The sequence below is a fragment of the Mustela lutreola genome, chromosome 9 (genome assembly GCF_030435805.1).
Source record: "Mustela lutreola isolate mMusLut2 chromosome 9, mMusLut2.pri, whole genome shotgun sequence".
Taxonomy (NCBI): domain Eukaryota; kingdom Metazoa; phylum Chordata; class Mammalia; order Carnivora; family Mustelidae; genus Mustela; species Mustela lutreola.
The window spans coordinates 74,855,143-74,870,578 of record NC_081298.1 but is presented as its reverse complement, the minus strand read 5'-3'; the positions used below and the strand labels follow the sequence as shown (position 1 = coordinate 74,870,578).

The 15,436-nt window shown below is 40.1% G+C and overlaps 1 protein-coding gene across 21 annotated transcripts in view; it reads left to right on the top strand.

Annotated features, from left to right (window-relative positions):
• Window positions 1-15,436, top strand: part of NRXN1 (neurexin 1) — a 1,178,968-nt gene that overhangs the window by 583,795 nt on the left and 579,737 nt on the right. For all 21 annotated transcript variants that reach the window (XM_059134785.1, XM_059134801.1, XM_059134774.1 and 18 more), the window contains 2 exons: window positions 1,881-2,262; window positions 3,366-3,556. In XM_059134785.1, the coding sequence (XP_058990768.1) occupies window positions 1,881-2,262; window positions 3,366-3,556 (573 nt within the window). The remainder of the gene's footprint in view (window positions 1-1,880; window positions 2,263-3,365; window positions 3,557-15,436) is intronic.

Here is a 15,436-nt window from a genome sequence, read left to right as displayed (position 1 = left end):
TCCTGGGATTGCTCTAATTAGTATTTTCATTAATATCATGGATGACGGGATAGGGCAAGCTCGATAAATTTTCCAATTATGCCAAATTGAGTAGTGAAACTAGCACCTGGAAGAACTTGATTGCAATTTAAATGACCTTTTTGAGTTTCAGAAGAAAGCAAATGGCAGTTTAATTAGACAAGAGCAAGATGCTGGGAGCGAATCACTAGCAATGATAAGAGTACTTTATGTTGTACACTGAGAAACAGGTTCACAACTTTGTTTATTTTACCTTCAACAGTAAGATAGGTTACAGTAATCACCTTAGAAGTAAAGCTGGGATTAGGATGGGCTTTCATGGGGTTGACAGAGTAATTCGGTGGGATGCAGAGGCATGGGGGCTGAATTGAAAAGTTAATCAATAAATAAATCTGCAACCGAACTTCATTCTAGAGTGTTTAAAAAATAATTGTGCTTTAGGGTAAGGGGAGTTAATTTTACTCATATTTTCAAAACTGGGCATGCCTTGATATTGTATAGTATACCCACTTGAAGTATCCAAAACATAAATGCAAAGAAAATGGCATGCGTCCAGAAGAAATCAATGGAAACTTGGCAGTGGATGGGAGGCCAGTGTTCGGAAAGACTGGGAATTGTTCAGCACAGTAAAGGGAAGGTGAAACGTGCATATTTAACTGTAGACACATTTTCATGGTTCATTGTTGGAAGAATAGTCAGCAGCCCTTCATTTTAGCGATTGAGTATCAGAAAATACACAATCTTATTTTTTTTTCTTTAAAGATTTTATGTATTTATTTGACAGAGAGAGAGATCACAAACAGGCAGGCAGAGAGTGAGGGGGAAGCAGGCTCCCTGCCAAGCAGAGAGCCTGATGCGGGGCTCAATCCCAGGACCCTGAGATAATGACCTGGGGCAAAGGCTTAACCCTCTGAGCCACCCAGGTGCCCCCCACTTTCTTTTTCTTGAAGAGCCTTTCTTTCTTTCTTTCTTTCTTTCTTTCTTTCTTTCTTTTTTCTTAAGGATTTTATTTATTTGACAGGGGTCACAAGTAGGCAGAGAGGCAGGCAGAGAAAGAAGAGGAAGCAGGCTCATGACCTGAGCAGAAGGCAGAAGCTTTAACCCACTGAGCCACCCAGGTGCCCCTTGAAGAGTTTTTTCTTTATAAAGAAATGCACATCCTCACCAAACTGGAATGTTTCACTTTCTAATGGGTTGACTTAGGACAATGATCATTCCTCTTAATTCCTCCCTTTTTCTTCCTTCTTCCCTCCCTTCTTTCCTTTCTTTCTTCATTCCTTCCCTCTTTTTTCTTTTCCTCCCTCTTCCTCCCTCTTCCCCTTCCTTCTTTTTTCTCTATTTCTTGCCTCCTTTATTTCTTCCACTTTAAAAATTCTGTAACTTTGCCTACTGAAGGTTATTTTTGTTAAGGTTATAATTTGGACAGAGATTAAAACCTGACCTAAGAGGGGCGCCTGGGTGGCTCAGTGGGTTAAGCTGCTGCCTTCGGCTCGGGTGGTGATCTCAGGGTCCTGGGATCGAGTCCTGCATCGGGCTCTCTGCTCAGCAGGGGGCCTGCTTCCCTTCCTCTCTCTCTGTGATCTCTTCCCTTCCTCTCTCCTACTGTGATCTCTCTCTGTCAAATAAATAAATAAAATCTTTAAAAAAAAAAAAAAAAAACCTGACCTAAGAAAGTTAAGTATCGTTAAATATCCAGCCTCACCTTTTAATATCATTGCCATGTTTGTACTGTATGTAACTGAAGTCAATGGGCTTTTGAATCCTTGTATTTTAAAAGGTGATCATTGTCATGGAAGTCTCAAGTTGGGCATTTCTTTCAGGTACAAAAAACCCCCGTAGTAATACATTATCTTCCCTTTTAGGTCAAATGGCAGGTGATCACACAAGGCTGGAATTTCACAACATAGAGACTGGCATCATCACAGAACGCCGGTATTTGTCTTCTGTCCCCTCCAACTTCATTGGACACCTCCAGAGCCTGACATTTAATGGAATGGCGTACATTGACTTGTGTAAAAATGGTGACATAGATTACTGCGAGCTCAATGCCAGATTTGGCTTCAGGAACATCATAGCAGACCCTGTCACCTTCAAGACCAAATCAAGCTATGTTGCCTTAGCTACATTGCAAGCCTACACTTCTATGCATCTTTTTTTCCAGTTCAAGACAACATCCCTAGATGGACTAATTCTATATAATAGTGGGGATGGAAATGACTTTATTGTGGTTGAATTAGTTAAAGGGTGAGTATATGTAAGTTCTTTGACCAATGAATAAAAATTTGCAAAATGGACCTCAATATCAAACATATACATTTAACACATATGTTGGCTTCTAAGGAAGTGGGCAGGGGTGTGGGGGAATGGCTTAAATAATATATTTGCTCAGATGACTTCTTATCTTATGAAGATATCTTATAAAGTTAATAGAAAATCAGTAGAGTCTTTTATACCTACATTTTCATTTACAAGGTACAAATAATACCGAGTTATGATAATGATAAGCCTTCCATGAATTGTACACTTCAAATGTGGTTTTCCTTACTATGCACACTGTAATTCTACCAAAGAGTTTCTACAAATGTATAGAAATGTGTGCTAATTACCTAATGTGAAGTAATCAGATTACTTTAATTCCACAAAATCTCATTAATTCATATTTAGTTCTGTATCAGAATTCCTTGAAGAATTTAGAAGGAATTTTTTGTTGTTGTTGTTAAATTTCCTTGAAACGGTGAGGAAAATTTGAGGTCTTTTAATTGATTGGGGTACTCATTCCTTCAATCAGTGAACATTATAACATAGCTACAAATGGACTAGAGAACATACCAAGCACTAAAATGGGGAATAATTAGATATAATGGAAAACAGCATGAACTGTTGCCTCAGATGATTATGTACAAAGATTCAGCAGAGTCTTTGGGGAAATTGGGAAAATGTATTAGGCTGGGAGTGAATATCAGAGCTGAGTCTTGAAGGATGACTGCATGTTTCCCATATAAGAAACAGGCATTCAAGACAAAAGGAGGGCAGGTGTAAGAAATTGGCAAAAGATGGAGATAGTGGTGGAAATAGGGAATGAGTCATGAAAGGTGACCTTCCAGTGTCATAAGGTGTGTTGTAGACCTAGATGCTAAAAATAATTTTCACTAATGCAGACAATGAGTAATCCTCCTGGATGAAATCGTATTGTTTCTTACTTTCTTGTACAACTCACTGTCTGACTTCTAACAAGCACTGAACCACATGGAAAAAAAAAAAAAAAAACTCCATTTGTAATATCTAGTTGGACTCCATCAAAAATTCAAGAAACGATGGCACCTTCTCAACCTTTCCTTTCTTCTCAGGTACTTACATTATGTGTTTGATTTGGGAAATGGTGCTAACCTCATCAAAGGGAGCTCAAATAAACCTCTCAATGACAATCAGTGGCACAATGTGATGATATCAAGGGACACCAGCAATCTCCACACTGTCAAGATTGACACGAAAATCACAACACAAATCACCGCGGGAGCCAGGAACTTGGACCTCAAAAGTAAGTGCACACCGAGTCAGAGTACCAGGCATGAACCCACATGGGCTCCACTCACATGGCAGGTCTTTTTTTTGGAGTGTGTGTATTGGTACTGTTTGCAAAGACTGACCAGAATTTTATTTCCAACACATGCTTAATAATACAACACACAAGCTTCTCTTCCCCTTTAATGTGGCAGAAACATATGTATTTTTAATAGCTCAAAAAATGCAACCTCTAAGAATGCATGCATGATTAAAATTTAAAGAGAAAACATGTTCTCAGTCTTGATATTACAAAGACGAGTAGGTTGCTTGCAAGTTTCTTCAGTCCCTACAGTTTTTAATCAATTTGGGGTCAAGATAACTAGATACCCAAGGAGTTTCTTTTAGAGCTTACTGAAGGTGAGGTTTCCTGAATAATTACAAAGCCTCTGACCAATAGGGGTCTGAGCCTGGCCTTTACCCTTAAGTTTCCAGAAGTGAATTTGCTAGAACATTCTACCCCCAACGCACACACGCACACACACACACACACACACACACACACACGTCGGAATGCTTCCATCACCAGCTGCTAAGAAAGTTTAACAGACTTTTTCCTTCCCTATTGATTTCTCAAGTGAGCAAGACTAATGCTTAGAAAACATGTCAATAATGGGAGAAAATAACAGAAGTTTCTATTTGAATGGGCCTTTGTGATTCACTAAGAACATATTCAAATACTCTCATCTCATTTAACATGGCAACAAACACTGGACCAGGTTTTTTTTTTTTTTTTTTTTTAAGATTTTATTTATTTTTTTGACAGAGAGTGAGAGATCACAAGTAGGCAGAGAGGCAGGCAGAGAGAGAGGGGGAAGCAGGCCTCTGCTGAGCAGAGAGCCTGACACAGGGCTCGATCCCAGGACCCTGAGATCATGACCTGAGCCGAAGGCAGAGGCTTAACCCATTGAGCAACCTAGGTGCCCCAGACCAGGTTTTATCAGCATGTTTTTTTTTTTTTTTAAATGAATATAGGAAATCTGAGCTTTGAATGGCTTGTCTAGGGATAAAAACAACTGCCAGTAAACACAGCCCCCGTTCTGAGGCACCCCCTCATTGCTCCCCTATCCTGATGTACTCCACAGCCCTGCAGAAATCATTGTAGGCACAGTTTTGCTTGACAAGAGCTGTTGATTTATATTGACGGGATCTTTTCCTTTGATTCAAAAGATAAATACGTGGAGAAGTTAGAGAAAGGGAAAAAGAAAATCCAACAGAACTCTTTCTAGAGAAAAATGCTCTTTCTAAATAAGGTGAAAAGTATTTCACATCCTGTAATTGTAGAATATATTTACAATCCTGGGACTATATTTGTCCAACACATAAAAATGTGTGATAATGGCTGTCTTCCTTTTTTCCGAGTGGGCCTCTTGTTAACTTCAAAGCGATCCTGTTTGTGTCCACATGGCTAATAGCTTAGCTCAGGGAGGAAAATGAAATTCAAAGGAAATGTTCTTTAACAGGCTAAAGCTCTTTCTCTTTCTTCTCTCTGACTGAAGAGAATGGAGCGCATTTTCCGTATTTTCCTATTTTGTAAGTCCCTCTGTTTTGCACAGGGGGTTCAGGTGGTAATTATCAAGGGAAAAGGAGAGTTTGTAACATTTGGTGTCCTGGTCATGTCAGCCACCAAAGCTAAAGCTGGATGGTATCCCGTTTGTGGAGAGGGAGACCTCAGCATAAATGAATTTTACTGGAAACTGCGGACACTGTGTGGGACACTAACGGGGCTGGAAAAGAAGCCGTTCCTGGTTGGTGGATGTCTGTGACCTGCACAGACCTACATACACTTTGAGGGTATAGCGAAGTCATGCAAGGGACTGGGTTCTAGCTCACTGGACAACCAGGACACTGTCTCCTGAGGTAAATATTTGCTTATTGTTCATTTAAAAAATTGAAGTGAGGGTAATAGGAGGTCATGGTATAGCTTTCTTTCCGGTGTGTTGGTGGGGAACTTTTACAAATCTAAGTGACCCTCGAGCTGATTTTTATCAAAACATTGAGTGTTTCATGATTCCAAGTGTAAGAAAGGCTTTATTTATCTACAAAGCAGAAACTAAAACAATGAGTTGAAAATTGCATTTTATATAATATTTAGATACTAAGCAGTGAATTCTGACTGAGTGCATCTGTATTAAAAAAAAAATCACTATTTAAACTTGAAGTAAATTTCCCAGCTGAATAGAGATTCTGCACTAATGACAACCCCCTTTACCTCATGAAGTTCCTGTGTGTTTCCAAATTTATCAGGCTATGCCAAAAAGTGAAAGTAAGTTTCTAAAATTGAAATTTAAAAATTAAAAGCCAAAGCTGTGGGCTTATAAATTAAATGTGTGGTCCAATGGTGATTATCACCCCAAAGAAGCCGGTGTCTGGATTTTTGAAGACCACTCACTAATGTAGATGCCATGCGTTTCAGAACCCTGAAAAGATGCGGTGTCCCCGTTGAAGCAAAATTTAAGTCACTCTGGAATGCGGGACAAATCCTGGTTATGCTTTTATTTTAGAATTTTATTTTTGTTTTGTTTTATCAGGCCTGGTTCAAAGAGACATGGATAGGTTACTTCAGGGTTATTTTAAGTATTTTTTTTCCTCATGTTACCATACCGCAAAACAAACACTAGAGGGCAGCATCAGGCCATGAAAACTTGCCTTACAAGCCTGAGGTGGAGGGGAACCTCCACAGGCTCTCCTTGTGTTGAAGCAGAGTTTCTTTGTTTTCAGCCATTTAATAATGTTTGGGGCCTTTATAATAACGTATGCTTTTATCTGCATCTCTGTGTCCTTATATAGAGAGGAATTTGGTGTAGACATTTGCAAGCTAGGAACCATTTATTCCATTCTCCACCTTGACTCCACTGGAGATGGTCAGAAATGGGCAGGAGTCTAATAATCTTTCTCAGGGAGGAGGAATCCCATGCAGGTGACCTTGTTCAAATTATCATTCGTGACACTGCCGAGTTCTCAGGGGGTTCTGTGGCTCTCCCTGCTGATACAGTTTTGCTTTCATCTTTATTTCCCAGCTGTTTGTGTTCTATTCCCTCTGGCTATTATGTACAAGCTGGATCACGCAATGAAAAGAGCAGCATAAATTTGCTCTCCACAATGATTTCCTAGCACAGCTGCGCATTCATTGTGGGGCTTCTGAGTCCTGCCCCCTTTAGAGAGACAAAGGGCTCGTGTAATTCCTCCTTATGTTCCTTCTCTTGTTCCTGTATTTGGCACATTTATATGTTTATATATGTATGTATATGAGAAGGAGCGAATACTTATTGACTTTCTACTAAACACTAAATAGATTTAAATGAGGTTATTTTATTTCATCCAGGGATTTGAATTAAGGTCAGTCTTGCTCATACATTAATCTAGTGAAAGAACAAAGATAGGCAGAAAGGATGGTCTTTAGCCCCTGTTTTCCATGGGCACCCTTCTTTAGGGCATTACTTAAGTTTATCCTTTAGCAAATTGAGGATAATTTACTTGATTGGGGGGGAAAAATAGATTTCTGAGTGTGGAGAATACAGTGCCCTCAGGTGGCCACTTAGCAAACTACTTCCCAGTGAATAATCCCCAACTAGGTCAGCCCAGGCAGAGTGTGAGCCTTTGTTGTCCCACTCCCTCCTTAACCCTTGCCCTCAAGGGCTTTGAGCAAGCTATCGCTCTGTCTTCCCACCCTGTCTCTTCTCTCCTTTTGACCGTTATCTGCTTTTTAATCTTCTTGATATTCCTCCTTAAATCTTACTTTGAAAGCAGCCACCTGCTCTTGTTTATCCTGTGACTAAGCGCCTGAAAGTTTCCATAATCAGAGACAACCAACCAGGACTGCCCTTTCAAATACTTGCAGCCTCTCAGCAAAGACTGAAGATGAATAGTATTCACGTTCTTTTCATCTTGATGGTACGCCCGTGTCTCTCCCGCTCAGCTACCTACCCTCTGCAATCCTGAATATGACACCTATGCCCCCCTCTCTCTGCTCTTTAATGTTGCCTTTTGACAAATCATTGCTGCTGTTCTTGCGTGATTCAGATTTTATTCCCATGTCCCGATCATGTTTCAGTATGCCTGAGTTGTGTATTTTCAGACTGTGTGCCTTGCCCAGACAATTTGCTGAAAACGAAACTTTCAGAGAAGAGTCCAACTCTGAGTAGAGCCTTTTAAAGCAAAAGATAACATTGAAACTGGAAGCAGGCATCTGTTGTCCTGTTGCTTAAGCTGTCTTTGTGAGGGTTTTTTTTTTTTTTTTTTTTTTAAATTTGTGAAGAGCTGAGATTTACTCACATTACTTTAGTTAATGGGAGATTATTTTAAGGATCCATTAGGAAGAGAGACAAGAAATCCTTTCAGCTGATGAACAATGAGGCTACTCAGAGAATAAGAACTTTGTTCTGATTGTCATACTAGGATCTCAAGAGCAGCCCTCCCAGGTCTTCCCTTGGACGTGAATATCCACTGCTCCCTAATTTCAAGCTCTACTGCCAATCCCTTCTCAATGGTGTCTTCTCCCACTTAGAGATAATTTCTCTCTGTTCCCTGCCTTCTCCTATGCTTGGCTTCTGCCTTGTGGCTTCAAACTATTGCTTTTGTTCCTGTGCATTCCCACTTTGTCTCTTCCTCTCTCTCCTCTCACTTTCAAGTTCCCCCAAAGACGTGGTCTCATACAGTGAGTGGACCTTCCTAGAACACAAGTCCATGGGCTCTTACCCCACTGTTCTGGGTTAGGCTTACTTCTTCAGGCCAAGTAGCTGTACACACAGAACTAAATTTGCATTGGCATAAAACCTGAACTTGAAAGATGATCTTTGGGAAGGAGGTCATGAGCTGGAAGGCTCTGTGAGCTTCTTAAAAGGGAGTGGGGTGGTTAGTTTATTTAGAAGGGCCCTGAGTGTCATGCCAGAGGTGAGGAGGAGGGAAAGAAGGGGTTTCAAGCAGGAGGGTAGAATTCAATCTACAGTCATTCCTTTGGCTTCACTGCAGAAGATGGGGGCAAACTGGAGAAAAGAGACCACTTTGCAGGCACAGTACAGAATAGAGACCATCAGGCTCTGAGTATGTAAAAGCAAGACTTGACATCTGTTACTCTGTTTCCCACACAAGAATTGAAAGACAATTAGAGATAGGAAACAATTATTTCTCTCCTGGTGTCTCCAATGGATTCCCAGGCTTTCCAGATATCAGTCTAAGTCTGGTCTTTTTACTGCAAAGCCTTTGTGAGTGTGTTCAAATCTCACTGTCACCCCCACTCCCCATGAGACATCTCCTCCCCATGCCCAGTTGTCTTGGACCTCCTCTTTGACCTAGAGTATGAAAGTTCCTCCTGCTTCCTTGGACCAACTTAGACAAATGAACAGACTGTAAGTTCTTCATTCCCAGTCAACAATTCTGCTTTCTTTTGAATTCCTCCACTCATTGTATTTGTTTTGGAGTCTCTTCCACATTGGGCATAGGTTTTCTATGTTTAAATTTTTCTACGCCTTCTAAACCTATTGTTTGAAGTTTACCTTCCCACCATTAGGATCATAGGAGCTTAGAGCTCAAAGTAATCTGAGAGACAGACTGGTCTGAGTTGTTTCTTTTACAGATGAGACCAGTGTGCTCAAGGGAAATGTGCCAACACCACCATACAGACAATTAGTGTTTCTAGATCTGGTCTTCTAATTCCCAGTTGAAGACTTTTTACCATAGGCCAGGGAAGACAAGTTTCATTGCTCATAGCAATGTCTTTTTAGAAGATGAGCTTCTTGGTCAAGAGCTCCTGTTGTCAGAGCCATCCGAGAAGCCAAGTTTGGTAACATTTCTCTTACCGAAGAAGTACTTGGGTCTTCAGAGTTTTCATGGGCAACCTCTTTTTTTTTTCTTTTTTCTTCTTTCTTTCTTTCTTTCTTTCTTTCTTTCTTTCTTTCTTTCTTTTTCTAAAAGGAGATTTAGACAAAGATCTTTGTGGGTACAAAAAGCATAAAACCATTCAGACTAACTTCAGTGAAAAAAGAAGTGACTCAACGTATATTCTTTAAGGAACCCAAGGGTCAGAGAGAAAAAGTTTAAGGCTGGACCTCATGAAAGCTGTATTTGGGAAACCTGTCAGCGACAAGTCAGCATCTTCACTCTCTTGGTCTCCCCTGGGGCTGTGACTTGCTTTCTCTTGGTTCCCCAAAAGCCCTCATTATTCTCCCTCTCGGCACACTGGCTTCCCTGCTATCACAGGCATTGGGAAAGGGACCTGGCTTTTCACCCCTGAGCAATTCAGATACCCACGAGAGGCTCACTTGAGTTTCAGCGTCCTAGTGCCAAATTCTTGGAGAGTAAGGTTGATTGGAACATAACATAGTCTCTGTGACTAGAATGAGGGATGGTAGGAGGCAGGGTCCCTGTAAAAAAAATAATGAATTCTCTGGATTTGTTGGAAGAAATATTTTAACAGACTACTTGAGAGACTAAGTGGAGCCATCGAGGGCTCTGAAAGGTGGTCTATAAGCTCATATGCAAAAATCAAGGTGGTGTGTCTGCGTTGTTCTGGGCAGGGGTTGGGGGTCAGAGCTACAGCCATCAGGTAGTAGAAAAACTCAATTTTGCACACCACAAAAATGTTCATATGATTAAATTCATAAATGCTTGCATGGATAAAATTCTCCTGTGGGTGGAGTGAGACTGTTGATCTGGAATCAGAGAGAACACATGAGATACAAAAGGCAGAAACAGAAGTCAGAGGCTTTTTGGATTTTGGGGAAACACAAGGGAGAGAAAATGCTAGATTTTTATCCTCTGTGAAATTGGAAAGATTTAAACCAGGCTCTTCTAGATCTATAAAGGACAGAGCAGCCATGGCTGACTTGTGGGTAATATTACATTTGTTCCTTATAGATCTCAAAAGTAAATATCACTGTTACTTTCAGCCGTGATTCCATTTAGTTAGAGTTTAGTGATAATGTGGATCCAGCCCTCTTCTACTGTGACCCAGAGATCACAGTAGTTTTCAGTTTCTCCCTTTAATCCTGAACAATTCCTCTTGAGCCATGGTTCAAAATCAGAACAGACTGGAAAGTGAGTTGGGCTTAGGACAAAGAGCCAATGCTTCAGAGCCATTTCCACCATCCTGACCCTCGTAGCAAAGCACATTTTTCATGCTACTGTGCTGCTGAGGCCCTCATGTTTTTGACACGCTGGAAGTTACCTCCAGTACTACTTTGGAATTGCATTAGGTCAATGAGGCTTTCTTATTAATGCCTCATTAATGTGGTTTTCTCTTTCTGCCCTTAAAAAGGGCCCTTTCTTGACTTCTGCAGTTAATTATTGTGTTTTTTCTTTAGGATAAGAAGCAATATAACATTGTAATTAAGGACTCTTGCTCTGGGGTCGGAAAGGCATAGGTGAAATAGCATCCCTTCTATTTATTTTATGTGTGTCCTTAGGCAAGGCACATCACTGTTCTCTCTATCATCACGTACCCTTTGCAAAGCATCAGCTGAGAGGTTTACAGAGATGATCTCTTCAATTTTCATGACAAAGTGGCCAGGTTGCCATACTAAGCTCCATGTTACAGATGATGAAACTAAGGTGAGGTTTCGGGAGGTTAAACATCTCACCCAAACAGTAATGATAATGATATTAAATATTAAATAGTTATAATAATTATTTTAACCCTTTCTGAGAACTTATCATATCCCATGCACTGTTACAAATATTTCACACATGAGATCTCATTTCTCAGAATGGTTCCCAAGATCAGCCAAAGTGTTCTTTGAAACTTGAGTATTTATAAGAAGAGGGGATTTTGTAAGGTTCACCTGGATATGAAGGCATTGACAATATTTAGGCCACTTTTTCCAGGTTTCTTAGAGGTTGCTTATTAACATTCTTAGGCAGGCAGCACAAGGCTCCCCCTCCTCTCTTGCCCTGCACCCAGTCTGGCTTCATTACACCCACTACTTACATTGCCCACGGTCGGTTCCCCTTGAAGCCCCGAGACTGGAAAAAGACTTCTCCAAGCCCTTTAATGTCGTGTGCTAATGTACTCTATCTACAACACAGCAGACCTTTGGCATTTATAAATTGTACACGCCTGGTTCAATCTATTTTTGATAAGCTTGATGTTCTGAGAAAGAATTATTTGTTCTTTTGCTGGGACACAAGTTTGAACCATGCACAGCAACAGGGTCATATGAAAAACTGAATATTTTCATGAAAGAAACTGTCTCCTGGCCTGGCATTTGTCTTTGTTCTCTGTTCAGGGATGTATAAACCGCCTTCATTAGTGCCATCAGCATCATAATTAGTGACTTATTAAATAATGTCATTTATTGAGTACCTGGTGTCACACACTGTATTAAGGGCTTAAATGTGAAATCATTAAATTAAATAAGCATGATGTTCAAATATAATTAAGCTACAGTATTATTTTTTACCTCAAACTATCACTTCAAAATGTATTTGTACCATATACTGGCTAAGAGGAAATGTTTGGGCTCACTCTTAAGACAATTCTATGATCATTTTACATCATAGAAGTCTTTAAAAATTTTTTTGCAGTCAGGAAGTGTTGGGTTGTCTGTCTCAGACTCAGATTATTTTATCTCTATTGTGTTGGTCCTTCAGCCAGAATTTAAATTTTGATATTCTTTTCCTTTTTTAAAAAATTTTTTATTTTTTATAAGCATATAATATATTTTTATCCCCCAGGGTACAGGTATGTGAATCACCAGGTTTACACACTTCACCGCACTCACCATAGCACATACCCTCCCAATGTCCATAATCCCACCCCCCTTCTCCCAACCTCCCTCCCCCCAGCAACCCTCAGTTTGTTTTGTGGATTAAGAGTCACTTATGGTTTGTCTCCCTCCCAATATTCTTTTTCATAGGTGTGGCTTCTTAATCTTTTTGTTTGTTTGTTGTAAACATTTTATTTATTTAACAAAGAGAGAGAGACAGCAAGAGAGGGAACATAATCAGGAAGAGTGAGAGAGGAAGAAGCAGGCTTTCCGCAGAGCAGAAACCTGATGCGGGACTGGATCCCAGGATCCCGGGATCATGACCGGAGCTGAAGGCAGATGCTTAGTGACTAAGTCACCCAGGCACCCTGTGGCTTCTTAATCTTTACAAGAGTTAGATGAGTGAGATGTTAGTGTTTCCACAGTACAGATGAGAAAAAAGAGACTAAAAAAGGCTGAGTGAGTTCCCTAGAAATAGAATTTGAACCCAGGTTTGTGAAAGTATTTAAATACTACTATGTGTATTTGCCAACACATAAAATGGAATTTCTTCTGAATGTTTCTAGTGAAAGATACTGCTTTTTTAACACTTAGGGTGAAATGTTATATAGTAAAGAAAAAATTCCCTCTTCCATATAAAACTTCAAACTTACACATGACTACGTTTTATAGTGCTGAAGATTTCACGTGTGGTAATTATAGGAGAACTAGATATTTCTACTTTGAATTTCCACATGTTCTTCCCACCCATATGCTTGCATAGAACCTTTGTATTGGTTCTATCTCCTTAGCCTCTGAAATCTTTCTCAAGCATAATAGCTAACAATTTTAAAAAATATTTTATTTTTATTTATTTGACAGAGAGAGAAAGAACACAAGTAGGCAGAGAGGCAGGGAGAGAGAAAGGGGGAAGCAGGCTCCCTGCTGAGCAAAGAGCCCAATGCAGGGCTTGATCCCAGGACCCTGAGATAATGACCTGAGCCAAAGGCAGAGGCTTAACCTACTGAGCCAGCCAGTAGCTAACATAGCCCCATAGCTAACAATTTTAACTGTCGAATGTTCTTAACATGTATTCTATAGAAATTTATGTTTATAGGTACTTAAAACCAGGTCCAAGCAAATTAAGTACTTGGTTGGATGATTGAACATTGGCCGATCAGTCTTCAGCCGGTACCCTGGTAGGCTATTTTCAGTCTGTTCTATTGTTAAGCCCTTCCTTGTGCTAGCCTTCAGGGAAGGTTAACCACACCTTCCTGTTCCCCTTTTTGTCACTGTTGTTAAGTATTTGCATTTCTCCTTAAGAGTAATTTAAATATTGGAAAAACAAATTATTTGGAGATATGCAGTAGGGAATTATAGTATTCCAGTGAGATTTTATAACCTGATAGAAAATATTCCATCTTCCAGGCACAGAAAGAATCCCTTCTTTGAAAAAAAAAAAAAAAAAAGATAGAGAAGTTCAGATACTTAAGAAAAAAAAATAAGTTTTATTTGACTCTATAAAGTTCATGTATTTTAGAAGATTTTTTGGCAATGTCCATGAATTTTATTTTGTGTACTTTATATCAGTTTTGTCCTTCCGTGCTGTCCAAAACCCACTGGTGGCTTTACCCTCTTTTATTCTGTATATCTTACTTGAGAACAGATGTCATTTTTTTGACCTGCATTAAACAGGCCATTATTATGGGAAAGAGGTGTTCTTCTAAACTTACCCCATATAGCACCAGCTCTTCCCCACCCAAAATAAATGTTCCTTTATTTTGAAATAGGAAAAGAAAATTTCTTTGAGTTAAGGAAAGTTATTTTGAAAAAGAAAGAAAGCCAAACTGCTATACAGAACCACTCAAAAATCTTAGGAAAGAGAAGATTTGCATAGGTCCTCTTAGTGGTCCCTTAGTTATAAGTCTGCATTAATTTCAGGAACAGTCGTTTCTAAACTCCTCCACCTGCTCTATTCCTGTCACTGGGATGGTTTTTAGCAAAAATAGGAGGCCACGTAGTGTAGTGGGAGAAGAGGTAGCCCGGGGGTTGGAGTTTTTGGTGTTGTTCTCCTGGTACTGGCTGCATTGTCTTGGACAATTAGCTTACCTTTTCAGAAGGGTGGTTTCCTTACCTGCACACTTGGGGTTAATAATAACTTCCTGCCTATCGGGAAGAGCTGGTGTGAGGATCAGATAGAACAGGAGGTGGCAGAGCACCCAAGCCGAGTCTCTGTGCATGTTTAAGGTGTGACATTAGCTCAGAGATGGAGAACCTCGGCAAGCCACATGCGGTCCTAGACAGCATCACACACTGAGTGAGAAAGGAAACCGGAAGTGGTGACAGGACTGTCTGATGCTAAAAGGATGTCTGAGGTAGCTACACCGGCTGTCAGTCGGATGAGGAACGGGAAGAATAATGATACTATCTGAACTGCGCTTTCACCTACAGGCAAGTTTACGAAACCATGAGACAAAGTGAGCTTGGCATGAATTTACATGCCTGAACTCGTACCCCATCTGCCATGGTGTCACTGGCGTGGAGTGGGTTTAGAAGAAGATGGATTGCTACACACACCTCCGTAGCAATTCCATTTTATTATTTCCCATTTAGCATGCCCACCAGCTTTCCCTCACAGTCTGTTGGCCAAACACACAAACAGAATCTGTCTTCGCGTTGTAAGTTTTGTAATTCTCCTTTTAAAACAAAAATTCTTTTTTTGGTCAAGTTTGTTTTGAAAATATCAGATAGAAACAAAAATTTCAGAACGGCGAAAGCATTATGTGTCCTGTTTATAAACATAATGACAATATTAACTCTTGATGCTCACTACAAGGAAAACATTAAAGTCTGGATGTAAATTTGATCAGAACCCCCCCACACACACACTCACACAGAGACACATACACCTGTCATACACCAGTATTAAGTTTGGCCATTGAAGAATGCAGGTGTCCTCCTTAACTGTTGGTAGGAGGCAGTTGAAAAATAGCTGCCATATCTAAAAATCAGATTGAGGAGTCCTAAGAATTCTACCCACTTGTCAGGATTGTGATACCGAATATTTGTGTGGAAGCAAATTGATTTTGTCTTGAGGAGATTACTCCGTTAGCATGCAGTTGAGCCACCCGTTGCCCTGGGCTTCTGTGTTAGTGTGCACGGACTCCTGCTAACAT